At 49.6% G+C, this 27,579-nt stretch overlaps 2 protein-coding genes across 6 annotated transcripts; one reads left to right on the top strand and one right to left on the bottom strand.

Moving 5' to 3' along the window:
* The first annotated feature begins 11,683 nt into the window (after positions 1-11,683).
* Positions 11,684-15,590, top strand: LOC115916849 (cohesin subunit SA-3-like). Its single transcript, XM_030970587.1, has 6 exons — positions 11,684-11,751; positions 12,594-12,746; positions 13,302-13,462; positions 14,096-14,160; positions 15,187-15,252; positions 15,582-15,590. Exons 1-6 carry the CDS (start codon positions 11,684-11,686, stop codon positions 15,588-15,590), a joined length of 522 nt encoding a protein of 173 aa, XP_030826447.1.
* An 885-nt stretch (positions 15,591-16,475) lies between these two features.
* Positions 16,476-27,496, bottom strand: AP4M1 (adaptor related protein complex 4 subunit mu 1). 5 transcript variants are annotated; one of them, XM_030970598.1, is made up of 16 exons: positions 27,446-27,496; positions 27,090-27,147; positions 26,417-26,511; positions 25,422-25,528; positions 24,375-24,471; positions 23,879-24,016; positions 23,251-23,331; positions 22,444-22,506; positions 22,252-22,318; positions 21,639-21,692; positions 20,630-20,736; positions 19,588-19,679; positions 18,358-18,402; positions 18,132-18,182; positions 17,545-17,662; positions 16,476-16,782 (listed from the first exon to the last, which is right to left on the bottom strand). In XM_030970598.1, the coding sequence occupies exons 2-16, from the start codon at positions 27,145-27,147 to the stop codon at positions 16,600-16,602; spliced, it is 1,356 nt and encodes a 451-aa protein (XP_030826458.1). In that variant the 5' UTR covers positions 27,446-27,496; the 3' UTR covers positions 16,476-16,599. The 5 variants fall into 5 exon arrangements, with proteins under 5 accessions (XP_030826458.1, XP_030826460.1, XP_030826461.1 ...); XM_030970600.1 differs by having other exon boundaries at positions 23,879-23,989; XM_030970601.1 differs by having other exon boundaries at positions 23,879-23,989; positions 24,402-24,471.
* Positions 27,497-27,579: the final 83 nt, after the last annotated feature.

Genomic DNA, 27,579 nt, shown 5'->3' with positions numbered 1-27,579 from the left:
GTTCGGTGGATTTGGTGAATTGCGGTGGATTTGGTGAATTGTGGTGGATTGGGTGAATTTGGTGAATTTGGTGAATTGGTGATTTGGTGAATTTGGGGTGTTTGTGTCGCTCACCCCCGCAGGCGGCGCCGCGGCAGCAGCGGCAGCAGCGCGAGCGCCTCAGCCGCAGCCTCATCCCCGCGCTGCCCCCGCTGCTGCAGAAGGTCGGCAAACCCCAAACCCCCAGTCCCGGGCATTTCGGGAACCTCACGATATCAGGAACGCCGCGGGCGTTTCAGATTCTCACACATTTGGCATTTTGAGCCGTTTCTTTCCTGTTTTCCCCCCGAAAATTCAAATCTTTCCTGCCGAATTCCCAATTTTTTTCCCCCTAAAGTTCTTCGTTTTTGCCCAAAATCTTTGGGGTTTTTTCCTTAAATTCTCATCCCTCCCAATCCCAATAAATCCCCATCCAATCCTTGGCTTTGCCCTGAAATCCCTTTTTTTTTCCCCCAAATCCATTTATTTCACTAAAAGGCCCATTTTTCATCCCCAAATTCCCTTTTTTCCTTGAAAACCCCGTTTCCTCCCCAAATCCGTATTCCCCCCAAAATCCCCAAATTTTCCCCCTGAATTCCCAGTTTTCTCTCCAAGATTCCCAATTTTCTGTCTGAAATTCCCAGTTTTCCCCCAAAATTCCCATTTTCCCCCCAAATTCCCATTCCTCCCCCAAATTCCCTTTTTTTTTTCCTGTCCAGAATTCCCAATTTCCCCCCAAAATTCCCTTTTTTTTCCCCTCTGAAATCCCCATTTCCCCCCAAATCCCCATTTCGCCCAAATCCCCGTTTTTCCCCCCAAATCCCCATTTCCCCCAAATCCCCATTTTGCCCCAAACTCCCCATTTTGCCCCAAATCCCCATTTCCCCCCAAATCCCCATTTTGCCCCAAATCCCCATTTTTCCCCCCAAATCCCCATTTCCCCCAAATCCCCATTTCCCCCCAAATCCCCATTTTGCCCAAACTCCCCGTTTTTCGCCCCAAATCCCCATTTTGCCCAAATCCCCATTTTGCCCCCAAATCCCCGTTTTTCACCCCAAATCCCCGTTTTGCCCAAACTCCCCGGTTCCGCCCCGTTTCTCCGCGCAGTTCTCGGCCGAGCCCGAGGCCGTGGCCGCTCTGCTGGAGCTGCTGCAGCACCTGGAGCTGGGGCTGTTCCGCACGGCGCGCATGGAGACGGTGAGAGCTCCCAGTATAGACCAGTATAGACCAGTATAGACCAGTGACCATCCCATCCCAGTCCCTCCCAGTTCATTCCCAGTCCCTCCCAGTCCCTCCCAGTCCCTCCCAGTCCATCCCAGTATCCCCAAACCCCATTTTCCCACCAATTTCCCCCCCTAAATTTGTATTTTTCCTGTTTCTTTGGGGATTTTTTTCCCTCCCAGTTCATTCCCAGTCTGTCCCAGTGACTCCCAGTAACTCCCAGTGCCCCCAAACCCCCTCCCAGTCCATTCCCAGTCCATTCCCAGTCCCTCCCAGTCCATTCCCAGTCCATTCCCAGTCCATCCCAGTCCATCCCAGTCCATTCCCAGTCCATTCCCAGTCCATCCCAGTCCATCCCAGTCCCTCCCAGTCCATTCCCAGTCCCTCCCAGTCCATTCCCAGTCCATTCCCAGTCCATTCCCAGTCCATTCCCAGTCCATCCCAGTCCATTCCCAGTACCCCCCAGTCCATTCCCAGTCCCTCCCGTCCTCCCAGTCCATCCCAGTCCATCCCAGTCCATTCCCAGTCCCTCCCAGTCCCTCCCAGTCCATTCCCAGTCCATTCCCAGTCCATCCCAGTCCATTCCCAGTCCATTCCCAGTCCATTCCCAGTCCATTCCCAGTCCATCCCAGTCCCTCCCAGTCCATCCCAGTCCATCCCAGTCCATCCCAGTCCATCCCAGTCCATTCCCAGTCCATTCCCAGTCCATTCCCAGTCCATTCCCAGTCCCTCCCAGTCCCTCCCAGTCCATCCCAGTCCATTCCCAGTCCATTCCCAGTCCATTCCCAGTCCATTCCCAGTCCATTCCCAGTCCATTCCCAGTCCATTCCCAGTCCATTCCCAGTCCATTCCCAGTCCATTCCCAGTCCATCCCAGTCCATTCCCAGTCCATTCCCAGTCCATCCCAGTACCATCCCCAGTCCATTCCCAGTCCATTCCCAGTCCATCCCAGTCCCTCCCAGTAACCCCCAGTCCGTTCCCAGTACCTGGAGCAGGTTCTGGGGCAGATCCTGGAGCTGTTCGGGAAGCACTCGGAGCCCTTCCCGGCGCCGCTTCCGCCCCTGCCTGCACGGCCGGGGACATCGCGCCCGCCTGGGGGCAGCCTGGGGAAGGTGCCACCTGCAGGTCACCGAGATGCTCCAGGTGGCACTGGGGCATGCACTGGGGCCGGGCTGGGTGGGCGCCGGGGCCTGGGGACAGCCTGGGGGACAGGTGCCACCTGCAGGTCACCGAGATGCTCCAGGTGGGACACTGGGGACACTGGGGACATTGGGGACAGCCTGGGGACATTGGTGCCACCTGGGGACAGGTCACTGGGGAGCTGCCAGGCTGGGGACATTGGGGACACTGGGGACATCCTGGGGACATTGGGGACAGCCTGGGGACACTGGGGACATTGGGGACAGCCTGGGGGACAGCCTGGGGGACAGGTGCCACCTGCAGGTCACCGAGATGCTCCAGGTGGGACACTGGGGACACTGGGGACACTGGGGACACTGGGGACAGCCTGGGGGACACTGGGGACATTGGGGACAGCCTGGGGGACAGGTGCCACCTGCAGGTCACCGAAATGCTCCAGGTGGGACATTGGGGGGTTTGGGAACATCTGGGGACACTTTGGGGACGTTTGGTGACATTTGGTGCCATCTGTGTCCCCCAGGCCGTGTCCCCAGACGAGGAGGACGTTTACGCGCTGGCGGCCACCCTGAGGAGACTCTCGGCCCTCTTCAAGTGACACCGGGGACACGGGGGACACTGGGGACACCTGGGGGGTTTGGGGACACGGGGGACACCTGGGGGGTTTGGGGACATGGGGGACACTGGGGACACCTGGGGGGTTTGGGGACACTGGGGACACCTGGGGGGTTTGGGGACATTGAGGACATTGGGGACATTGGGGACACCTGGGGGGTTTGGGGACATTGGGGACACCTGGGAGGTTTGGGGACACCTGGGGGGTTTGGGGACAATGGGGAAAAAAATGGAGAAATTTGGGGGGAAAACGGGGGAAATTGGGAAAAATGGGATTTGGGGACACTGGGGACATTGGGGGGGATTTTGGGGACATTTGGGACAAGGGTGGGGGTGGCCCCCAAATGTCCCCCAATCTCTTTTTTCCCAATTTTCCCCCAATCCCCCCAATGTCCCCAAATGCCCCCCCAGTGTCCCCAAATCTCATTTTTCTCTGTTTTCCCCCCCAAAATTTCCCCATTTTTTCCCCAAATACCCCAATGTTCCCCACTGTCCCCCCTGTCCCCAATGTCCCCAATGTCCCCAATGTCCCCAATGTCCCCACTGTCCCCAATGTCCCCAATGCCCTCAATGTCCCCAGTGTCCCCACTGTCCCCAATGTCCCCAATGCCCCAATGTCCCCAGTGTCCCCTCACTGTCCCCAATGTCCCCAATGTCCCCGCAGTGAGCACGACCTGACCCCCTGGGGGCTCTTTGCGCCGCTCTCGCAGCTCCTGCAGCGTGGCCTGGACAGCGGGGAGCTGCCCCAGCAGGTGGGGACACTGGGGGGACATTGGGGACACTGGGGGACATTGGGGACATTGGGGGGATTGGGGACATTGGGGACACTGGGGACACTGGGGACACTGGGGACATTGGGGGGACATTGGGGGGACATTGGGGGACATTGGGGGGACATTGGGGGGACATTGGGGGACACTGGGGACACTGGGGACACTGGGGACATTGGGGACATTGGGGGGATTGGGGGGATTGGGGGGACATTGGGGGACATTGGGGGGACACTGGGGGGATTGGGGACACTGGGGACACTGGGGACATTGGGGACACTGGGGGCATTGGGGGGACATTGGGGGGACATTGGGGACATTGGGGACACACCTGGGGACACTTTGGGGACATTCAGGTGACAATTGGTGACATTTTGGGGCCATTTTTGGCCATTTTGGTCCCGTTTTTGTCCATTTTTGCCGTTTTTGGCCGTTTTGTTCCCGTGTGTTCCCCTGTCCCCTGGCCAGGTGACGATCCCGGCCATCTCCTGCCTCTTCTTCCACCTGTTCTGGGAGCTCTCGCGCGTCCCCGACTCCGGAGCCTCCCCGGTGAGCAAATCCCGCGCAATTCCCCAAAAAATTCCTCAGCATCCCCCCCCAAAACTGCCAAAAAATCCCCACAGAATTCCCCAAAAAATCCCCACAAAATTCCCCAAAAATCCCCACAAAATTCCCCCAGAATTCCCAGAAAACCCTCACCAAAATTCCCACAAAATCCCTCCAAAATCCCCCCAAGATTTCCACAAAAAAACCCACAAAATTCCCACAAAAATTCCCACGAAATTAAAAAAAAATCCTCACAAAATCCCCACAAATTCCCCCCAAAATTTCCCCAAAATCCCCACAAAATTCCTCCTTAATTCCCCAGAAATTCCCCCCAAACTTCCTGGGTTTCCAAATCCTTCTCATTCCCACAAAATCCTCCCAAAATCCCTCCAAAATTCCCCCAAAAAATCCCCCGAAATTCCCCAGAAATTTCCAAAAAAATCCCCCCCAAAAAATCCCAATAAATCCCCAAAATTCCCATTTTCACCCAAAATTCCCATTTTTCACCCGAATTTCCCTTTTTTTTCCCAAATTCCCGATTTTTCACCCCAAAATTCCAATTTTTTCCCCCCAAAATTCCCATTTTTCACCCAAATTTCCCATTTTCCCCCAAAATTCCCGATTTTTCCCCAAATTCCCATTTTTCACCCCTAATTCCCATTTTTCCCCAAATTCCCATTTTTTGCCCCCAAAATTCCCATTTTCACCCAAAATTCCTGGTTTTCTCCCCAAATTTCCCGATTTGCCCCCCAAATTCCCGATTTTTCCCCCCAAATTCCCATTTTCTCCCCAAATTCCCATTTTCTCCCCAAATTCCTATTTCTCCCCCCCAAATTCCCATTTCACCCCCAAATTTCCCATTTTTCCCCAAATTCCCATTTTCCCCCCAAATTTCCTGATTTCCCCCCCAAATTCCCATCCCCCCCAAATTCCCATTTCTCCCCCCAATTCCCGATTTCCCCCCAAATTCCCATTTTCCCCCCAATTCCCATTTCTCCCCCCAAATTCCCATTTTCCCCCCCAATTCCCATTTCTCCCCCCAAATTCCCATTTTCCCCCCAAATTCCCATTTCTCCCCCCAAATTCCCATTTTCTCCCCCAATTCCCATTTTCTCCCCCAATTCCCATTCCCCCCCCCAATTCCCATTCCCCCCCAGTTCCCATCCCCCATCCCCGCTGTGTCTCCCCCCGCAGGAGCAGCTGCAGGATCTGCGCTCCCGCGCGGCCCTGCTGCTCTCGCTGGGCCAGAGCTGCCTGGCCGAGCCCCAGCCCCGCCTGCGCCAGCAGGTCAGCAACCTGCCGGAACCTTCCGGAACATTCCGGAACCTGCCGGGGCCTGCCGGAACCTGCCGGGGCCTGCCGGAACCTGCCGGAACGCTTCCGGAACCTGCCGGGGCCTTCCGGAACCTGCCGGGGCCTGCCGGGGCCTGCCGGAACCTGCCGGGGCCTTCCGGAACCTGCCGGAACCTTCCGGAACCTGCCGGGGCCTGCCGGAACCTTCCGGAACCTGCCGGGGCCTGCCGGGGCCTGCCGGAACCTGCCGGAACGTTCCGGAACCTGCCAGGGCCTTCCGGAACCTGCCGGGGCCTGCCGGAACCTGCCGGGGCCTTCCGGAACCTGCCGGGGCCTTCCGGAGCATTCCAGGGAATCTGGAACTTGCCGGAACGTTCCGGGGCAATCTGGAACCTTCCGGAATGTTCTGGGGGTCTGGGATGGGTCTGGAACATTCCGGGGCAATCTGGAACCTTCTGGAATGTTCCGGGGGTCTGGGATGGGTCTGGACCCTTCTGGAACATTCCGGTGGTTTGGGGTGTGTCTGGAACCTTCCGGAACATTCCAGGGGTCTCTGGGATGGTTCTGGAACCTTCCGGAACATTCCAGGGGTCTCTGGGATGGGTCTGCAACCTTCCAGAATGTTCCGGGGGACTTTGGGATGGGTCCAGAACCTTCCGGAACTTTCGGGGGTGGTTGGGGTTCCGGGATGGGTCTGGAACATTCAGGAACATTCTGGAGGATCTGGAACATTCGAGAACATTCCAGGGGGTCTGGGATGGGTCCAGAACATTCCGGAGCATTCTGGGGGGTTTTGGGATGGGTCCGGAACCTTCTGGAACATTCCGGTGGGGTTGGGGTTCTGGGATGGGTCTGGAACATTCCGGAGATTTGGGGTTCCCGGGATGGCTCGGGGGGGTTTGGGATGTCCCAGGGAAATTTGGGATTTTGGGGGAAATTCGGGATTTGGGGATTTTTGGGGTTTTTGGGGAAATTCGGGATTTTTGGGATTTTGGGGTTTTTGGGGATTTCGAGGCCCTTTGCCCCCTGATTTCCCCCCACATTCCGGGATTTTTCCCGATCCCCGTTTCCCCTCCAATTCCCCGATTTCCCACCCCAATCCCTGCCCTGAAATCCTTTGGTTTTTCCCCTAAAATCCTGAGAATCCCCCCCAAAAAATATTCAGAAAATTCCTTAAAAAAAAATTCCCCCAAACGCTCTCGAAAAATCCCCCCAAAAAATCTCCAAAAATTTAAAAAAAATCCCCCAAAAAATCTTTATAAAAATCTCCAATAAACCTCAAAAAAAAATCACAAAAAATCCAAAAGAATCCCCAAAAAATCCCCCCAGAAACTCTAAAAAAATCCCCAAAAAGATCTCGAAACATCTTTTTAAAAATCCCAAACAAATCCCTAAAAAAGTCCCCGGAAACTCCAAAAAAACCCCAAAACTGGGGGTTTGCGGGGTTTGTGAAAAAATGGGAATTTTGGGAGAGAAGAGGCCGGAAAACGGCTCTGAAATCCCCGACTTCAGCGCTCAGGAATGGTCGGATTTTTGGGATCAAAAAAATCCCAACAAATCCCTAAAAAATTCCCAAAACATTTTGCAACAAAAATCCCCAAAAAATCCCAATCAATCCTACCAAAAAAAAACTCATTAAAAAACCAGGGGAAAATCGAAATAAATTCCAAAAAAAACCCCAACAAATCCCCAAAAATTCCCAAAAAAATCTCTAAAAAATCCCAAAAAAATCTCTAAAAAATCCCCAAAAATTCCCAAAAAAATCTCTAAAAAATCTCTAACAAATCTCTAACAAATCCCCAAATCCCCGATATTTCCCCCGATCCTTTTGCCGGCTTTGCCCCATTCCCAGGCGTTCCTGGTGCTCAGTGACCTGCTGCTGCTGCTGGGCCCGGGGCTGCCCGAGCCGCGGCTGCGCCTGAGCCCGGAGCCGCCGCTGCCGGCGCAGCTGGGCATGGCCCTGCTGGACCTCGTGTTCCAGAACCTTCCGGAAGCCGAGCCCCAGGACCAGGGTGAGCGTGGGAATCGTTGGGGATTGATTGGGGGTTTTATTGGGATTTATTGAGGATTTATTGGGATTTTTATTGGGATTTATTGAGGATTTATTGGGATTTTTATTGGGATTTATTGAGGATTTATTGGGATTTTTTGGGGATTTTTTGGGGATTTATTGGGGATTTTTTGGGGATTTTTATTGGGGATTTTTATAGAATTTATTGGGGGTTGATTGGGGATTTATTGGGGATTTTTATAGAATTTATTGGGGATTGATTGGGGGTTTTTATAGAATTGATTGGGGATTGATTGGGGGTTTTTATAGAATTGATTGGGGATTTATTGGGATTTTTATTGGGATTTATTGAGGATTTATTGGGATTTTTTGGGGATTTTTTGGGGATTTTTTTGGGATTTATTGGGGATTTTTATTGGGGATTTTTACTGAGATTTATTGGGGATTTTTATTGGGATTTATTGGGGATTTATTGGGGATTTATTGGGATTTTTATTGGGGATTTATTGGGATTTTTATTGGGGATTTATTGGGATTTTTATTGGGATTTATTGGGGATTTATTGGGGATTTATTGGGGATTTATTGGGATTTTTATTGGGGATTTATTGGGGTTTATTGGGGATTTATTGGGATTTATTGGGATTTTTATTGGCATTTATTGGGATTTTTATTGGGGATTTATTGGGGATTTATTGGGGATTTATTGGGATTTTTATTGGGGATTTATTGGGGTTTATTGGGGATTTATTGGGATTTATTGGGATTTTTTGGGGATTTTTTGGGGAGCTGCCTGGGAAATTGGGAATTAAAAAAACAAATCCCACCACATTCCATTATTGCACCCGGTGATTTTGGAGCCGTTCTCCAGCCTTTCCTCCCCAAAATTCCCATTTTTTCACAAACCCCACCAACCCAAACCCCATCATTTTCATTCCCCATAATCCCTGGATCCCAAAATTCCCAAAATCCCACAAATCCAAGATCCCAAAAATTCTCCAAAATTCCCCAACATTTGATTATTGACCCCGGTGATTTTGGAGCCGTTTTCCAGCCTTTCCTCCCCCAAAATTCCCATTTTTTCCCACCCCAGTGACCCCAAACCCCCCAGGTTTTTTTCCCCCATAATCCAGGATCCCACAATTCCCAAAATCCCCAAAATTTCGTGCTCCAAGATCCCAAAAATTCCCAAAATTCCCCTAAAATCCCACAGCATTCGAGTGTCGAACCCGGTGATTCCGGAGCCGTTTTCCAGCCTTTCCTCCCCCAAAATTCCCATTTTTTCCCCTCCCGCTGACCCCAAACCCCCCAGTTTTTCCCCCCACAACCCAAATTCCCCCAAAACGCCCCAAATCCCGGGTTTCCCGTTGCAGCGGCGGCCGAGCTGCGGCTGCAGGAGCTGCAGGGGCGCCGCGCGCTGCTGGCCGCGTTCTGCCGCCTGGTGCTGCGCGGCGTGCTGGGGCTCGGCGCCGCCGCCGACGTCTTCAAGCACTACTGCAAGGTTTGGGGCGAATTCCCGGGGTTTGGGGGCATTCACGTTTGGGGCGAATTCCCGGGGTTTGGGGGCAATTCCCGGGGTTTGGGGCGAATTGCCGGGGTTTGGGGGCAATTCCCGGGGTTTGGGGAGAATTCACAGGATTTGGGGAGAATTCCCGGGGTTTGGGGCAATTCCCAGGGTTTGGGGAGAATTCACGGGGTTTGGGGCGAATTCCCGGGGTTTTGGGCAGTTCCTGGGGTTTATGGGATTTGGGGGGAATTTGTGAGGATTTTGGGAAGAATATCTGGGATTTTGGGGGGGAGTTCACACGGGTTTGGGCAATTCCTGAGTTTTGGGAGATTTGTGGGATTTTGGGGGAATTTATGGGGTTTTGGCCCTTCCCGGTTTTTCGGGGATTTCTGGGGCTCTGTAATTCCCGTTTTTCGGGCATTTCTGGGAATTCTGCCGTTCCCAGTTTGGGTGATTTTTGGGAATTCTGCCGTTCCCAGTTTTTCGGGGATTTTGGGGATTTCTGGGGCTCTGCCATTCCCGTTTTTGGGGATTTTGGGTGATTTGGGGAATTTTGCCATTCCCAGTTTTTCGGGGATTTCGGGCTTTTTGGGGCTCTGTAATTCCTGGTTTTGGGGATTTTTGGGAATTCTACCATTCCCGTTTTTGGGGATTTTGGGTGATTTTTGGGAATTCTGCCGTTCCCAGTTTTTCGGGGATTTCGGGGATTTGGGGTGATTTTTGGGATTTTTTCCATTCCCAGTTTTTCGGGGATTTCGGGGATTTGGGGTGATTTTTGGGATTTTTTCCATTCCCAGTTTTTCGGGGATTTCGGGGATTTTTGGGGCTCTGCCATTCCCGTTTTTGGGGATTTTGGGTGATTTTTGGGATTTTTCCGCTCGCAGTTTTTCAGGGATTTCGGGGATTTGGGGTGATTTTGGGTGATTTTTTCCGTTCCCAGTTTTTCGGGGATTTCGGGGATTTGGGGTGATTTTGGGATTTTTCCATTCCCAGTTTTTCGGGGATTTCGGGGATTTTGGGTGATTTTTGGGATTTTTCCGTTCCCAGTTTTTCAGGGATTTCGGGGATTTCGGGGATTTGGGGTGATTTTTGGGATTTTTGCCGTTCCCAGTTTTTCGGGATTTCGGGGATTTCGGGGATTTGGGGTGATTTATGGGATTTTTCCATTCCCAGTTTTTCGGGGATTTCGGGGATTTGGGGTGATTTTTGGGATTTTTCCATTCCCAGTTTTTCGGGGATTTCGGGGATTTCGGGGATTTGGGGTGATTTTTGGGATTTTTCCATTCCCAGTTTTTCGGGGATTTCGGGGACATCATCCGGGAGCTGCTGCGCCTGACGCGCGCCCTCGACCGCGGCCAATGGGCGCGCACGGTGCTGCTGAGCCTGCAGCAGGTGAGCCCCAAACCGGCGATTTCGGGCATTTCGGGCATTTTTGGGGATTTTCAGGGATTTTTGGGGATTTTCCCTCCGGTTTTGATCGACTTCTGACCGATTGCTTGGGAATTCTTTTTAAATTTTTTCTCTGAATTTCCCTGACTTTGGGGATTTTTTTGGGGAATTTCCCTGAATTCTGGGATTTTTTTTCCCATCTTCCCTCCGTTTTTGAGTGATTTTTGGGGAATTTTTTGGGGAATTTTTTTTGTGAATTTCCCTGACTTTGGGGAATATTTTTCTGAATTTCCCTGACTTTGGGAATTTTTTCTGAATTTCCCTGACTTTGGGGATTTTTTTCCCCCCTTTTCCCACCCTTTTTGATCGATTTTTGAGCGATTTCTTGAGGAACGTTTTTAGATTTTTTTCTGTGAATTTTCCTGAATTTTGGGATTTTTCCCTCCCTTTTTGAGCGATTTCTTGGGGAATGTTTTTAGTTTTTTTTTTTTTTTGTGAATTTTCCTGAATTCTGGGATTTTTTTCCCCATTTTCCCTCTGCTTTTGAGCGATTTTTGGGGAATTTTTGGGGGCAATTTTTTTGTGAATTTCCCTGACTTTGGGAATTTTTTCCCCCCTTTTCCCTCCGTTTTTGGTCGATTTTTGAGCGATTTCTTGGGGAATATTTTAGGTTTTTTTTTTGTTGCGAATTTTCCTGAATTCTGTGGTTTTCCCCCCATTTTCCCCAGCTGTTCACGGAGCTGCTGCTGCAGGAGGGCCCCGTGGCGCTGCGGGCGCTGCCCGAGTTCCAGGGCGTCCGCGAGCTCGGCCGGCGCCTGGCGCTGTTCTTCGGGCCGGGGCACGGCCGCGCCGCACGGGCTGCTGCGCCTGCACCGGTGAGAACGGGGAAAAAACGGGGGAAAATGGGCAAAAATGGGCAAAAACGGGGAATTGGGGCACGGCGGCCGCGCGCGCCGAGCTGCGCCTGCACCGGGAGAACGGGGAAAACACGGGGATTGGGCAAAATGGGCAAAAATGGGAATTGGGGAACGGCGGCCGCCACATGCTGCGCGCCTGCACCGGTGAGAACGGGGCAAAAACACGGGGAATTGGGCAAAAATGGGCAAAACGGGAATTAGCACGGCCCGCGCCCAGCTCTCTGCGCCTGCACCGGTGAGAACGGGGCAAAAACGGGAAAATGGGCAAAAATGGGCAAAAAACGGGGAAAAGCGGGCACGGCCGCGCCGCGCTGCTGCGCCTGCACCGGTGAGAACGGGGAAAAAACGGGGAAAAATGGGCAAAAATGGGAATTGGGGCACGGCCGCCCGCTGCTGCGCCTGCACCGGTAAAAACGGGGAAAAAACGGGCAAAAATGGGCAAAAACACGGGGAATTGGGCAAAAATGGGCAAAAACGGGGAATTGGGGCACGGCCGCGCTGCGCTGCTGCGCCTGCACCGGTGAGAACGGGCAAAAACGGGGGAAAATGGGCAAAAACACGGGGGAATTGGGCAAAAACGGGGGAAAATGGGCATTTGGGGCCGGGGCCGCGCTGCGCTGCTGCGCCTGCACCGGTAAACACGGGGCAAAAATGGGCAAAAACACAGGAAATTGGGCAAAAATGGGAATTGGGGATCTGGGCTGCACCGCACTGCTGCGCCTGCACCGGTGAAAATGGGGGAAAAATGGGGGAAAAATGGGGATTTGGGGAAAATGGGAGTTTGGGGGGAAATGGGGTCTGGGGGGAAAACGGGGATTTGGGGAAAAAAATTGAATTTTGGGACCAAAAAATGGGAATTTTGGGGGGGAAATGGGGATTTTGGGGGAGAAGGGGGGAGTTTGGGGAGGAACGGGAGTTTGGGGACATTTGAGCTGCTTTGGGGTGGTTTTGGTGCGTTTTGGGGGAACTTTGGGGCCTTCCGCTGGATTTGGGAGATTTGGGTGGAATTTGGTTCATTTTGGGCTCTTTTGGGACGACTGTGGTGGGTTTGGACGGGCTCGGGGTGGATTTTGGGTGGGATTTTGCTCAGTTCTGGTGAACCTCGAGGTGATTTTTGGTTCGTTTTGAGTGAATTTTGGGTCATTTTGTGTCGTTTCCCTCCCTGCCCAGGGAGGGGATCGAGTTCTCGCTGCAGGAGCCCCCGGGAATTTCGGGGATTTCGGGAATTTCGGGAATTTCGGGGCGGCTCCCCCTGAATTTGCCGTTCCTGGAGGTTCTGAGCGAATTCTCCCCGCGGCTGCTGCGCCCCGAGCGCGGCCTCGTGTGAGCGCTTTGGGGCCAATTCCGGGCAATTCGGGGAATCCGGGGGGAAACGAAGGGAAAAACCCGGGGGGAAATGTGGGGGAAAACCTGGAGGAAAAATTCGGGGGAAATTCAGGGAAAGTTGGGGAGATCTGGTGGAAATTTGGAGGGAATTTGGGGAAATTCGCGGGAAATTTGGGGAAAATTCGCGGATTTGTTGGAGGGAATTGGAAAATTCGGGGATTTGGAGGAGATTTGGGGGAATTTTGGGAATTCTGGGGGGTTTGGGTGGAAAATTTGGGGATTTAGGGGGGTTTGGGTGGATTTTGGGGGAAAACCTGGGGGTTTTGGGTGGGTCTGGGGCCACATTTTGGGGCTGATTCTGGGGTCAATATTTGGAATTTCGGGGTGGTTTTGGGCTGATTTTGGGTGGATATTTGGAATTTTTGGGCTGACTTTTGGTTTCGATATTTTAAATTTTTGGGCTGATTTCGGCGTGGTTTTTGGGCTGAGTTTTGGGGTCAATATTTGGAATTTTCGGGTCGGTAATTTGAATTTTGGGTGTTTTTACCCCAGGCTGGCGCTGCTGGAGCGGACGTGCCGGGAGCGGGGGCTGGGCGCGGATTTTGGGGCGGATTTGGGCGATTTTGGGGCTCCCCTGCGCTGCTACCGCCGCTCCCTGAGCCCCCCCCAGAGCCCCCCGGGGCCCCCCCGACCCAAGAGAGCCCGGAGCCTCGGTGAGCCCCGGATTGGGGCGAGAACGCGGGAATTCGGGAAAATCCCAAACTGCGGGGCGAAATCCGGAGTTTTGGGCAGAAAAACCTGAATTTTGGGGAAAAAAAAATCTGAAATTTGAGGCAAAAAAATTTGGGGGCATTTTCTGAATTTTGGGGTGATAAAAAAATCTGAATTTTGGGTGAAAAAAATCTGATTTTGGGGCGGCAAAAATCTGAAATTTGGAGGAAAAGGCAAAGTTTTGGGGAGTAAAATCTTAATCTGGGGTGGGGGGGGGGAAATCTGAATTTTGGGTGAAAAAAAATCCCGTTTTTGCGGGGCAAAAAATCCAAAATCTGGGGAAAAATTTTTGGGGGAGGAAAAAGGAAATTTGGGGGGTGGAAATCTGAATTTTGGGGGCGAAAATCTGAATATTGTGAAAAAAAATCTGGGTAGGGAAAAACCCTCAAATTTTACGTAAAAACCCCCAAATTTTGCGTTAAAATTCCTCAAATTTTGCATAAAAAACCCCAAATTTTGGGTAAAAAAACCCCACAAATTTTGCATAAAAAACGCCAAATTTTGGGTAAAAATACCCCTCAAGTTTTGCATTAAAGCCCCTGATTTTGGGGTTAAAAAGTGCGGTTTTGGTTCAGAAGCGGAATCCGCAGCCCCGCCCGGCTCCAGCCCGTGGCCGCCCAGCCCCGCCCTGACCTCGACCGCGCTGCGGGGGGGGCCCCGGCCCCGCCCCTCCCCCCACCTGCCCAGGTACGGCCCCTCCCCCGCCCCGAACAACCCGGTTTGGGGGAAAACCCCAAAAACCCCAAATTTGGGGGGAAAACCCCAAAAATCCCAAATTCTGGGGGAGAAAACCCCCGAAATCCCAAATTCTGGGGGAGAAAACCCCAAAAAATCCCAAATTCTGGGGGAGAAAACCCCAAAAATCCCAAATTCTGGGGGAGAAAACCCCAAAAATCCCAAATTCGGGGGGAGAAAACCCCAAAAATCCCAAATTCGGGGGGAAAACCCCAAAAAATCCCGAATTCTGGGGGAGAAAACCCCAGAAACCCCAAATTTGGGGGGAAAACCCCCGAAATCCCAAATTCTGGGGGAGAAAACCCCAAAAATCCCAAATTCGGGGGGAAAACCCCAAAAAATCCCGAATTTTGGTTTTTTTCCACCCCCCAGCAGCGAATCCAGGAGGACCTGGGAGTCCCGGTGAGGAAAATTTGGGGATTTTGGGGGGAAATTTGGGGATTTTTGGGGGGGAAATTTGGGATTTTTGGGGGGGAAATTTGGGATTTGGGAGGGGAATTCAGGGAGATTTTGGGGGGATTTGGGATTTTAGGGAGGAACTTGGGGTTTTGGGGGGAAAATTTGGGGATTTTTGGGAGAAATTTGGGAGATTTTGGGGGAAATTTTGGGTTTTGGGGAGGAGATTGTGGGAGGATTTTGGATCTGGGGGGGTTGGCGAGGAGATTTGGGGATTTTGGGGGTCCCTGAGGGGAATTTTTGGTGCATTTGGGGGATTTGGGGTGAATTTGGGGGATTTTGGGTTTTTTCACCCTCCCTTCCCCCAGCCTGAGCCTGATGGAGGAAGAGGAGGAGGAGGAGGAGGAGGAGACCCCGAACAGCCCCAGGGTGAGACCCCAAAAAACCCCAAAACCCCCCAAAATTTGGGGCAAAAAACCCCAAAAATTTCGGAAAAAACCTCAAAATTTGGGGAATTCTCCCCAAAAATCTTCAGGGATCTCCCCAGACCCCCCTGGAGCAGCCCCGGGACCTTTTTGGCTCCTCCAGCCTCGAATTCCAGGTGAGATTTTGGGGATTTTTGGGATTCCCCCAAACTTTGGCTCCTCCCCCATTAAAAATGAACATTTTGGGGTAAATTTTGGGATTTTTTTGGGGTTTTATTCCCAAAATTTTGGGGTTTTCACCCCCAGAATCTCTGAGGATGAAACCCCAAAATTTTCCTTGTGTGTTTTGCTCATTTTTGGGTTTTTTTTACCCCAAATTTGGGTCCCAACAATTAAAAAAATCCCAAAATTCTGATGGTTTTGGCCATTTTTTGGGCGGATTTGGGGAATATTTTGTGTTTATCCCAAAGATTTTGGGGTTTTTCCTCCTCTCTTCTCTTCCCAGACTTTCTGAAGACAGAATTCCAAATTTCCCTCGGAGTTCATTTCCCATTTTTTGGAGTTTTCAGCCCAAAATTTCTGATTTTTTCCCAGTTCAAATTCCAAAACGGAGATTTTTGGGCCATTTTTTGGGGAATTTTTGGGATTTATCCCAAATATTTTGGGGTTCCCACCCCTTTATCTCCCTCCCGATTTTCTGGGAATGGAGTCCCAAAATTCCCCTCCCCAGGTTTTTCCCATTTTTTGCCGTTTTCACCCCAAATTTCCCCCAATAAAAAAACTGCAACAGCTCCTTCGTTTCTGGACTCGTTTCTTTGGGAATTCCGCTGGAATTTTGAGATCTTTTCCCAAAACTTCGGGTTTCCCACCCTCCCTCCTCTTTCTTTACTTTCTGACCTCAGAATCCTGAATTTTCCACCCCTTTTTCCCCCATTTTCTCCCCAAAATCCCCCAATAAAATCACCGAAACCCCCTTTGTTTCTGGGCCATTTTTGGGGGAAATTTCCCTGGAATTTCTTGGGAATTTCGGAGTCTTGTCCCAAAGATTTTGGGCTTCTTCTCTTCCCTCCCTATTTTAGGAGCAGAATCCCAAATTTTCCAGCCCCTTTTTTTCCCTGTTTTCCCCCAATAAAAACGCCGACACTTCTGTCATTTCTGGGACGTTTTTTGGGGGAATTTCTTGGGAATTTCGGGCTCTTTCCCCAAATATTTTGGGTTTCTTCTCTTCCCCTATTTTGGGAACAGAATCCCGAATTTTCCACCCCTTTTTTTCCCCTTTTTCCCCCCTTTTTTCCCTGCTTTCCCCCCAATAAAAACACCGACACTTCCGTCGTTTCCGGGCCGTTTTTTGGGGGAAATTCCGTGGAATTTCTGTGGAATTTCTCTGGGATTTCTCTGGATTTCTGTGGAATTTCTCTGGGATTTCTCTGGGATTCCTGAGGGATTTTTGTGGGATTCCTGTGGCAATTTCTCTGGATTTCTCTGCGGTTCCTCGGTGGCTCCCGCGGGGTTCCGGAAGGTTCTCAGAGGCGCAGCACGTACGAGTCGCTGTGGCTCAGGTAGCGCACCCAGCGCTGCCCCGGCGGCCCCGAGAGCCGCAGGAAGCGCACGCGCAGCCCCGAGCACGAATGGGCCGGGAGCTCGAAGGAGCCGTGGGCAGGGCCCAGCTCCAGGCGCCAGCTCGGGCCCAGAACCGGCACCTCCAGCTGCAACGGCAGTTCCAGAATCAGCTGGGAATTTGGGGAATTTTTCGGAAATTTTTTGGGAATTTTTTGGCCATTTTCCGGCAATTTTTTGTGATTTTTTGGGATTTTTTTTGTGATTTTTTTGGGATTTATTGTGATTTTTTGGGGGAATTTTGGGCTTTTTTTTTTTAGGATATCTAGGGTATTTGGGGATTTTTTTGAGGGATTATTTGGGGTTTTTTTGCCAATTTTTCCGGAATTTTTTGGTGATTTTTTGGGATTTTTTTGGCGATTTTTCGGCAATTTTTCGGGGATTTTTTGTGATTTTTTAAGTGATTTCTTGGTGATTTATTTTGATTTTATGGAGAGTTTTGGGGAGGTTTTTGGGGATATATAATGTATTTTGGGTTTGGGGGAATTTTTTGGGAATTGGCGATTTTTCAGCAATTTTCTGGGATTTTTCCGGCGAATTTTTGGGATTTTTTTAGTGATTTTTTGGTGATTTATTATGATTTTTTGGGGGAATTTAGGGGGTAGGTTTTGGGATATTTATGTATTTTGGGTTTGGGGGAATTTTGGGGGGATTTTTGAGAGATTTTTGGGTTTTTTTTTTTTGGGGCATTCTGACCTTGAAGAGGGCGGAGAGCTGGGAGCCGCCCCTGGATTTTGGGGATTTTTTTGGGGATTTTTCTTGGAATTTTTGGAGGATTTTTGGGGGGATTTCCGTGGGGATTTTGGGATAAATTTGGGATAAATTTGGGAATTTTTGGGGGGGATTCTGACCTTGAAGAGGGCGGAGAGCTGGGAGCCGCCCTGCATTTTGGGGATGTCCCAGCGGATGCTGCGCGAGCTCAGCTCCAGCTCGGCCGCCTGGTCGGGGCTGCTCAGCTCCTGCGAGAGGCTGGGGGCGAAACGGGGATGGGAGAGCAAAATCCCCACCCCAAACCCCAAAATTCCCACCCCAAACCCCAAAATTCCACCCCAAACTCCGAAATCCCAAAAACCCCCTCGAGGTTCCCAAAAAAATCCGCTTCGAAATCGCTCAGAATTCACCCAAAACCCTTCAAAAAAATCACCCAAAATCCCCAAAAATTCCTTCGGATTCCCCCCCAAAATTTGGGATTCTTTCCCAAAATTCCTAAAATCCCCAAAAATCCCCTCGTGGTTCCCAAAAAAGCCCGCTCCAATATCTCTGAAAATTCACCCCAAATCCCTCAAATTCCATCGGATTCCGCCCCAAAATTTGGGATTCGATCCTAAAATTCCCCCTGATCCCACAATTCCCCCTCAAATCACCAAAATTCCACCAAAATCTCTCAAAATTCCCAAAAATTCCAAAAAAATTCCCCAAATTCCCCAAAATTCCCCACCTGGAGACGCCTTTGGGCACCGGGAGCTGCAGGCGGACGTTGACGGCGTGGCTGCGATTTGGGGAGGAATTTGGGAATTTTGGGGAAATTTGGGGATTTTGGGGAGGAATTTGGGGATTTTGGGGAAATTTGGGAATTTTGGGGAAATTTGGGAATTTTGGGAGTCCCAGGTGGCTGAAAACTCCAGGACTCTCCCAAAAATTCCCAAATTTCCCCCAAATTTCACCTTTTTGGGGGGAGGTCGCAGCGGAGCTTCAGGTAAAGGCGGATCCTGGGGGAAAAAGGCAAAAATTGGGAGAAATCCCTAAAAACTGGGAAAAAAAGCCCAAAAAATCACCAAAAAATCACAAAAAATGACTGAAGACCCAGAAAAAAAATACCAAAAGAATCCCTGAAAATGACCCCAAAAATCCTCCAAAAATAAAATCATTTAAAAATCACCCAAAAATCCTGAAAAAATCCCAAAAAATACCAAAAACATTAAAAAAAAATCCTAAAAAATTCATTTAAAAATCCTACAAAAACAGAAAAAAATTCCCCAAACATCCCAAAAAACCCACAAAAAAATTCACCAAAAAATCGCTAAAAGTCATCCCAAAAAATCGCCAAAAAGTCCCCAAAAATAAAGAAAAAAATCCCAAAAAACCCAGAAAAAATCCTAAAAAAAACCAAACGACAAAATTCCCCCAAAAATCCCAAATAACCCAGAAAAAACAAATCTCAAAAAATCCCAAAAAATCCCCAAAAAACAAACAAAAAAAAATCCTAAAAAAACTGCAAAAAACCTCCTAAAAATCTCAAATAACCCAGAAAAAAAATCTCAAAAAAATCCCCGAAAAACCAGAAAAAAATCTCAAACCCCCCCCCAAAAAATCCCCCAGAAACCAGAAAAAATCTCAAACAGAAAACCAAAAAATCCCCCAAAAAAACAGAAAAAAATATCAAAAAAATCCAAAAAAACTCTGAAAAAAATCCTAAAAAAATTCCAAAAAATCCCCCCAAAATTCCAGAAAATCCCCAAAAATTAAAAAAAAAACCCCACAGAAAAAATCCTAAAAAAAAAACCAAACAAAAAAATCCCCCTAAAATCCCAAATAATCCAGAAATAAAATCTCAAAAAATCCCAAAAAATCCCCAAAAAACTCAGAAAAAATCCTAAAAAAACCTGCAAAAAACCTCCTAAAAATCTCAAATAACCCAGAAAAAAAATCTCAAAAAAATCCCCCAAAACCCAGAAAAAAATCTCAAACCGCCCCCCCAAAAAATCCCCCAGAAACCAGAAAAAAATCTCAATAAAATCCCAAAAAACTCCGAAAAAAATCCTAAAAAAACTCCAAAAAATCTCCCAAAGATCCCAATTAAAAATCCAGAAAAAAGCCCTAAAAATCCCCCAAAAATCCCCCTAAAACCCAGAAAGTAATTGCAAAAAAATTCCCCAGAATTCCCCAAAATCCACCTGCCCGTGGGCTCGGTGTCCAGGGAGGGGAAGAGGCGGAAGGGCAGCGGGGCCGGCAGCTCGTCCATCACCTGGTACTGCATCAGCGTCATCTGCGGAGAAAAAACCCAAAATATCCTCAATTATCCCAGAAATATCCCAAAATATTCCAAACCCCCAAATCCCAGCTTTGCCCCACAAAAAATCCCCTTAAAATTCCCTTTTTCCATGAGAAAAAACCTCATTTTTTCCTCAAAAATACCCCCAAAATCCCGTTTTTTACCCTTTTTTTTCCGCCCCAAAAATCCCACTCTTCCCCCCAAAAATTGCCTTAAAATCCTGTTTTTCCCCTTAAAAAAATCCCCTAAAAATTCCCTTTTACCCCCCTCAAAAATCCCATTTTTTCCCCTTAAAAAAAAATCCCTGCCAAATCCCAGATTTTTCGCCCAAAAATCCCATTTTTGCCACCAAAATCTCCTTTTCTTTTTTACCCTTAGGATTCCCTTTTTCCCCCAAAAAATCCCATTTCCCCGCCAAAAAAATCCCCTTAAAATTTCCTTTTTCCCTCCTTAAAATTCCCTTTTCCCCCTCCAAAAAAACCCCATTTTTCCCCCCCAAAATTCCCATTTTCCCCTCATTTTTTCCCCTTAAAATTTTCTTTTTTTAGCTCCTAAAATTCCCATTTTCCCCCCATTTTTTCCCCTTAAAGTTTTCATTTTCCCCCCCATCCTTTCCTCTTAAAATTTTCATTTTTCCCCCTTAATATTCCCATTTTTCGCCAGTTTTTTCCCCTTAAAATTTTCATTTTTTCCCCCATTTTTTCCCCTTGAAATTTTCTTTTTCCCCCAAAAATTCCCATTTCCCCCCCATTTTTCCCCCTAAAATTCCCATTTTTCCCTCCAAAATTCCCATTTTCCCCCTAAAATTCCCATTTTCCCCCCTAAAATTCCCATTTTCCCCCCCTAAAATTCCCATTTTTTGCCCATTTTTCGCCCCGTTTTTTCCCCGAACTCCCCGATATCCCGGATTTTCCCCAATTCCCGTTTTTCCGCCCCGATTTCACCTCCCCGGGGTTGGGGGTGACCCTGAGCACGCGGCCGCTGCCGAACTCGTCGAGGCGCACGGAGCTGTGGAACCAAACCTCGTCCGCCCGCACCGGCGCGCCGTAGCCTGGAACGTTCCGGAAAATCCCCAAATTCCCCGAAATTCCACAAAATTCCACAAAATTCCACAAAATTCCCCAAAATTCCCCAAAATTCCCAATTCCGGGCATCTCGGGGGGGTTTGGGGTGTTCAAAGTGGGGTTTTAGGGGGAAAAAAGGGAGAAAAAAGGGAAATAAAAGGGAATTTTGGAGGGGTTTGAGAGGCGATGGGAAAATGGGAGAATTTGGGGAATTCTGGAAAACTTCTGGGAGATCTGAGGGGGTTTGGGGTGGGGGGTTTTAGGGGAAAAAAACGGAATTTTGGGGGATGAAAAAGGGTTTGAGATGTGATGGGAGAGGAAAAAGAAAAACAGGGAAAATTTGGGAATTCTGGAAAATTCCAGAGAATTCTGGGCGATTCGGGGATGCCGAGGGGGTTTTGGGGCGTTCGAAGCGGATTTTTAGGGGGAAAAATGGGGGGGAAATGGAATTTTGGGGTTAAAAAAGGTTTAAAAAGGAATGGGAAGAGGGGGGAAATGGGAATTTTTGGGGAAAATCCAGGAATTATGGAAAATTCTGGGAAATTTTGGGGGGTGCTGAGGGGGTTTTGGGGCGTTTGAAGTGGATTTTTAGGGGGAAAAGATGGGAAAAGGAATTTTGGGGAGTAAAATGGGATTTGGAAGGCGATGGGAAGGGAAAACGGAGGATTTTGAGGGAAAGTTTGGGATTTTTTGGGCGAATTTTGGGAGAAATTCGGGGAAATTAAAGGGGATTTTCTGAGGTAAAAGGGTCCTGGAAGGGGAATAAAGGGCGGGAAAAGGGAATTTGGGAGCATTTTGAAGGAATTTTGAGGAGAATTTGGGGAATTTTGGGGGTTTGGGGTCCTGGGGAAGATTTTGGGGTCCCCAATAATTTTGGGGGGGGTCTCACCCCTCAGCTCGGATTTTCCCACACAAAATTCCTCCGTGAGGCCGATCCGCAGCTCTGGGGGGACAGAGGGGGCTCAGGGACCCCCAAACCCACCCGGGACCCCCCCAAAAATCCACCCAAGACCCCCCAAAAAATTTTTGGAACTCCCCAAACCCCCAAATTCCCTCAGAATCCCCAAAATTCCCTCAAAATCCCCAAAATTCCCTCAAAATCCCCCCAAATTCCCTTTCCCGCCTTTTTTTCCCCTTCCAGGACCCTTCGGCCCTCACGAAATTCCCTTTAATTCTCCCTAAAATTCCTCCAAATCCGCACAAATTCCCCCAAAATTCTGGGGAATTCCTCAACTCTCCTCCCAAACTCTCCATAATCTGAATTCCCCCCCCAAAAAAAATTGGATTTTCTACCTCAAAATTCAATTTTTCCTCCCCAAAAATTTGGATTTTCTGCCTCAAAATTGGATTATTTTTCCCTCCCAAAATCAGATTCTTTTCCCCCCAAAATTTTATTTTTCTCCCCCCATTTTTTTCAGGCACCCCCTGTAAATTCCAGAGCCCCCAAAAAAGCCTCAAATTTCCCCAAATTTCCCCAAAATTCCCCCAAATTTGGGATTTACCTGTGCAGGGGGGCAGGTAGGATTTGAGGCGGATCTCGCCCTGCACGTCGACCTTCAGGGGGGTGCCCTGCCCCAAAAATCGGAATTTTGGGTTTTTTTGGGGTGAAAAACCCAAATTTGGGGTCGGTTTTTGGAATTTTTGGTGTTTTGGAGGTTTTTTGGGGGTTTTTTGGGGGGGTTTTTGGGGCTCACGTTGGCGGCGATGACGACCGAGAGGCGCTCGAGGACGTCCACGAACACCTCGGACTTGAGCGGCTGCAGAGAGGTTGGGGTGAAATTGGGAATTTTTAGGTGATTTTTGGGATTTTTGGAGATTATTTTGGGGGATTTTTTTGGAAATTTTTTGAGATTTTTGGGGGTAATTTTTGTGAATTTTTGGGGGGATTTTTGGGGCAATATTTGGATTTTTTGGGGAATTTTTTTTTTTGGAGGTGGGGAATTTTTTGAGATGTTTTGGGGATTTTGAGGGGATTTTGGGGGGGATTTTTTAGGATTTTGGGGGGATTTTTGAGATAATTTTTTGGAGAATTTTCATGGAATTATGGGTGGATTGATTTTTTTATTTTCGGGGGATTTTTCGCAGATTTCTTGGGGAGTTTTTTGGGGAGTTTGGGGGATCTTTTTTTTTATTTTTGGGGGGACTTTTTTTATTTTTTCGGCGATTTTCTGAGGAATTTTTTGGGATTTCTGGGGAATTTTTAAGGGGGAGGGATTTTTGGGGGATTTTTTTTTCTATTTTCAGGGCGATTCTTAGGGGGATTTATTTGGATTTTTTGGGGGATTTTGGGGGGATTTTTGGAGGATTTTTCATGGAATTATGGGGATTTTTTGGGGGGTTTCTGGGGAATTTTTGGGGGGGATTTTTTTCTATTTTCGGGGCGATTTTTAGGGGGATTTATTCGGATTTTTGGGGGGATTTTGGGGGGGATTTTTCATGGAATTATGGGGTTTTTTCGAGGATTTCGGGAATTTGGGGAATTTTGGGATTTCGGCTCCCACCTGGTCCCCCCGGGGCGGGGGGAGGGGTCTGGTGGCCGCGCCCCCCGGCACCACCCGGCTCTGCTGCGTCTCCGCCCCGAACTGCAAAACACCAAAAACGGGAATTTTCCAGGAATTCTCTTTTTTTTCCAGGAATTTTCTTTTTCCCAGGAATTTTGGGGGTTTTTCCCTGGGAATGTGGGGGTTTTTTTCCAAAATTTTTCAGGTTTTTCCCGGGAATTTGGGGGTTTTTTCCCCGGAATTTTGGAGGGTTTTCCCTGGAATTTTGAGGTTTTTTCCCAGGAATTTTGGGGTTTTTTTCCCCGGAATTTTGGGGGGTTTTTTCCCAGGAATTTTGGGGTTTTCTCCCAGAAATTTCAGGATTTTTCCCAGGAATTTGGGGATTTTTTTCCCAGGAATTTTGGGGATTTTTTTCCCAGGAATTTCGGGGTTTTTTCCCAGGAATTTCGGGGTTTTTTTCCCAGGAATTTTGGTGTTTTCTCCCAGGAATTTTGGTGTTTTTTTTCCTGGGAATTTTGGGGTTTTCTCCCAGGAATTTTGGGTTTTTTTCCCAGAAAGTTTGAGTTTTTTCCCAGGAATTTGGGTTTTTTTCCCCAAAATGGGGTTTTTGGGGGGTTTGGGCACCCACCAGCCCCACAGAGCCCAGATCCAGCAGGCTGAAGGGTTTGGGGGCCTCGGGCTCCGACTGCACCAGGCTCCGCAGCACCTCGGGGCTCGTGGTCTGGATGTGCCCGAAGTCCTGGAATCGGGGCAAAATCCGGGCATTCTGGGGAAAATCTGCCATTTGGGGGGGTCGGGGGGGAAAATCGGGGGATTTGGGGGCAAAATCTGGGAATTTGGGGGTGATTTGGGGGCAAAATCTGGGAATTTGGGGGCAAAATCCTGGAATTTGGGGCATTTTAGGGCAAAATCGGGGAATTTTGGGGTAGAATCTGGGAATTTGGGAGATTTTTGGGGCAAAATCTCTGAATTCGAGGGTAAAATCTGGGAACGTGGGGGCAAAATCCTGGACTTTGGTGCAAAATCTGGGGATTTTGGGTAAAATCCGGGAAATTCGGACAATTCAGAGGAATTTTGGGGGGACTTTGAGGGATTTGAGGGACATCCCAGTTGCTCCCAGTTACCACCAGTTCCTCCAGCAGCTCCCCCACCAGCCCCAGGTTCATTCCCAGGCTCTTCTCGTTCAGGGGGCCACAGAAATCCCGGAGCAGCGTCACCAGCCTGGCGACCCAAAATCCCCAAAATTCAGCCCAAAACCCAGCTCAAAATCCCTGAAATCCAGCCCAAAATCCTTGAAATTCAGCCCAAAACCCAGCTCAAAATCCCTGAAATTCAGCCCAAAACCCAGCTCAAAATGCCCCAAATTCAGCCCAAAATTCAGCCCAAATTCCAGCCCAAAATCCCCCAAATTCAGCCTGAAACCCAGCCCGAAATCCAGCCCAAAATCCCCAAAACCCAGCCCAAAATCCTTGAAATCCAGCCCAAATTCCCCGAAATTCAGCCCAAATTCCAGCCTAAAATCCCTGAAATCCAGCCCGAAATTCAGCCCAAAATCCAGCCCAACCATTCCCAAAAATGTCAGAAAAAAAAATCCCCAAAATCCCGGGGAAAGAAATCACAAAAATCTCAGGAAAAGATTCCTGAAAATTCCTGAAAAAATTCCCAGAAAAAAAAAAAAATCCCAGCAAAAAATTCCCAAAAATCTCAGGAAAAAAATTCACCAAAATGCCAGCAAAAATTCCTGAAAAAAATCCCAGAAAAAATTGGACCCCGCGCCCAAATCCTTTAAAAATCCCTTGAAATTTCCTACAAATGGAAGAAAAAATCCGCCCCAAAATCTCTTTAAAATTACACCAAAAATCGTCAAAATCTTCCCTAAAATAACCCCTAAAAAATCCCAGAAAATTCCCCAAAAATCCTCTGAAAATATTGCTAAAAATGAAGACAAAAATCTCCTTAAGATCCCTAAAAAATTCCTTTAAAAATCACCAAAAATCAGGTAAAAAATCAGAAAAAAATCAGAAAAAAAATCAGAACAAATCACAAAACATCAGAAAAAAAATCACAAAAAATCATAGAAAAGTCCCAAAAAATCACAGAAAAATTCCCAAAATTCGCCCAACCCCTCCAGGACCCCGCAGTCCCCAAAATGCCCGGGATTTGGGGTTTACCTGTTGAGGAACTCGATGATGGTGAAGGGGGAGGCGTCGCCCTCGGTGGTGGCCCCGAAGAAGAGCCCCCCGTGCCTGACGTGGGCAAAGTGGAGCCCCCCGAGGGTCTGGGGGCACCAAACTCCTCAGGAACCCCCCAAAAACCCCACAATCCACCCCAAAAATACCCAAATCCTCACAATTCCCGTGGGATTCCATAAGAATTTACCCAAAATCCCCTCAAAATTCACCCAAACTCCACCCCAAATTCCTCAAAATTCACCCCAAATCCCCTCAAAACCCTTCCAGGACTCTGCAAATTTCCCCCCGGACCCCAAAAAACCCCCAAATCCCAAAAAATCCCCTAAAATTTCCCCAAATCCCCTCAGAAATAACCCAAATCCCCTCAAAACTTCCCCAGAAATCCCCTCAAAATGCCCCAAAACCCTGCCCCAAACCCCTCCAGGACCCCAGAAATCCTCAAATCCCAAAAACATCCCCAAATTCTCACAAAATCCCCTCAGAAATCCACCCCAAAACGCCCCCCAAATCCCCCCAAAATCCCCTCAAAACCCCCCCCAAACCCCTCCAGGACCCCCCAAAATCCACCCAAAAACCTTCAAATCCCCCAACTCTCCCAAAAATCTCCCAATTTCTCCCCAAATCCCCTCAAATTCTTCTTGAAACTTCCCAAAATCCCCCCAAATCCAAATGATCTCAAAATCCCTTCAGAACCCCAAAATCCCCTCAGAAACACCCCAAAAATCCCCTCAAACCACAAACCCCCAAATTGTTCTAAAACCCCCAAAAACCCCCAAATCCCCCAAAAATCCCCCAACCAAATTATCCAATCCCTCAAATCCCCCAAAATCCCCTCAAATTCTTCTCGAAACCCCCCAAATCCCCTCAAAAATCCCCCCAAACGGCCCAAATTATCTCAAAATCCCCTCAAATCCCCTCAGAAGGCCCCGGTCCCCCCGGCTGCCGGAACCCTCGGCGCCGGGCCCCGGACGCACCACGAACACCGGGGGCTGCTCCCCGCGCGCGGCCGCGACCCCGCGCCGGAACAGCTCCGTGACGTCACGCGGCGCGCGGGGGGGGTCCCCGCGGACTGAGGGGGGGGGGTCAGGGAAATTCGGGGGGAATTTGGGGGGATTTGGGGGATCTGGGGGGATTTGGGGGGTCCTGAGGGGGTTCTGGGGGTCCTGAGGAGGTCAGGGAAATTTGGGGGGTTTGGGGGGGTCCTGGGGGAATTTGGGGGGAATTTGGGGGGTCCTGAGGGGGTTCTGGGGGGTTTAGGGGGAATTTGGGGGGTTCTGGCGGGGGGTCAAGGAAATTCGGGGGGAATTTGGGGAAAATTGTGGGGGATTGGGGGAATTTGGGGGGTCCTGGGGGGTTTGGGGAGGGTTTGAGGGGTGTTGGGGGGGGTCAGGAAAAATTGGGGGAAATTTGGGGGGTTTGGGGGAATTTGTGGGGGGGGTTGGGGGGATTTGGGGGTTTGGGGGATTCTGGGGGGGCAGGGAAATTTGGGAGGAATTTGGGGGGATTGAGGAAATTTGGGGGTCCTGAGGGAGTTTGGCGGGATTTGAGGGTCCTGAGAGGGGTAAGAGGGGTCTGAAGGGGTCCCGGGGCGGATTTTGGGGTCCCGGGGCGGATTTTGGGGTGATTTGGGGCTATTTTGGAGGATACAGTCCCTGTGGATCAGGGGGTCCCCCTTGGAGCTGAGGATGAAGAGCTGGGAAAGCATCTGAGTGGGGAGGGGAGAAAACGGGATCAGAAACCCTCAAATTTCCCCAAAATTCCCCCAAATCTCCCAAAATCCCCCCAAAACTGAGCCCGCCCCAAATCTGAACCCGCCCAAAACGGAGCCCCTCTCAGAGCTGAGCCCCCCCAACCCCTGATGCCCCCGAGCCCCCCCAACCCCTCCCCGCCCCCCAAAATCCCCTCAGGATCCCCCAGAAAACCCCAAAATCCGCCCCAAAAAGCGACGCCGCCCCTTTAAGAGGGGGCGTGGCCAAGCCCCCCCCCCCCCGGGCCCCCCGAACCTCCGGGCCGGTTCCCGCCGCCGCCGCGCGCGCGGCTCCGCCCACTGCGGGCGCGGCCTCGTCGCACGTGGGCACCGACTCGCCTTCCTATTGGCTGATCTATGCCCGCCTCCGCGCGTCCTCTGTTGTGATTG

The sequence above is a fragment of the Camarhynchus parvulus genome, unplaced genomic scaffold, assembly GCF_901933205.1.
Source record: "Camarhynchus parvulus unplaced genomic scaffold, STF_HiC, whole genome shotgun sequence".
NCBI lineage: Eukaryota > Metazoa > Chordata > Aves > Passeriformes > Thraupidae > Camarhynchus > Camarhynchus parvulus.
The sequence above is the reverse complement of the archived record's forward strand: the minus strand, read 5'-3'. Positions and strand labels throughout refer to the sequence as shown.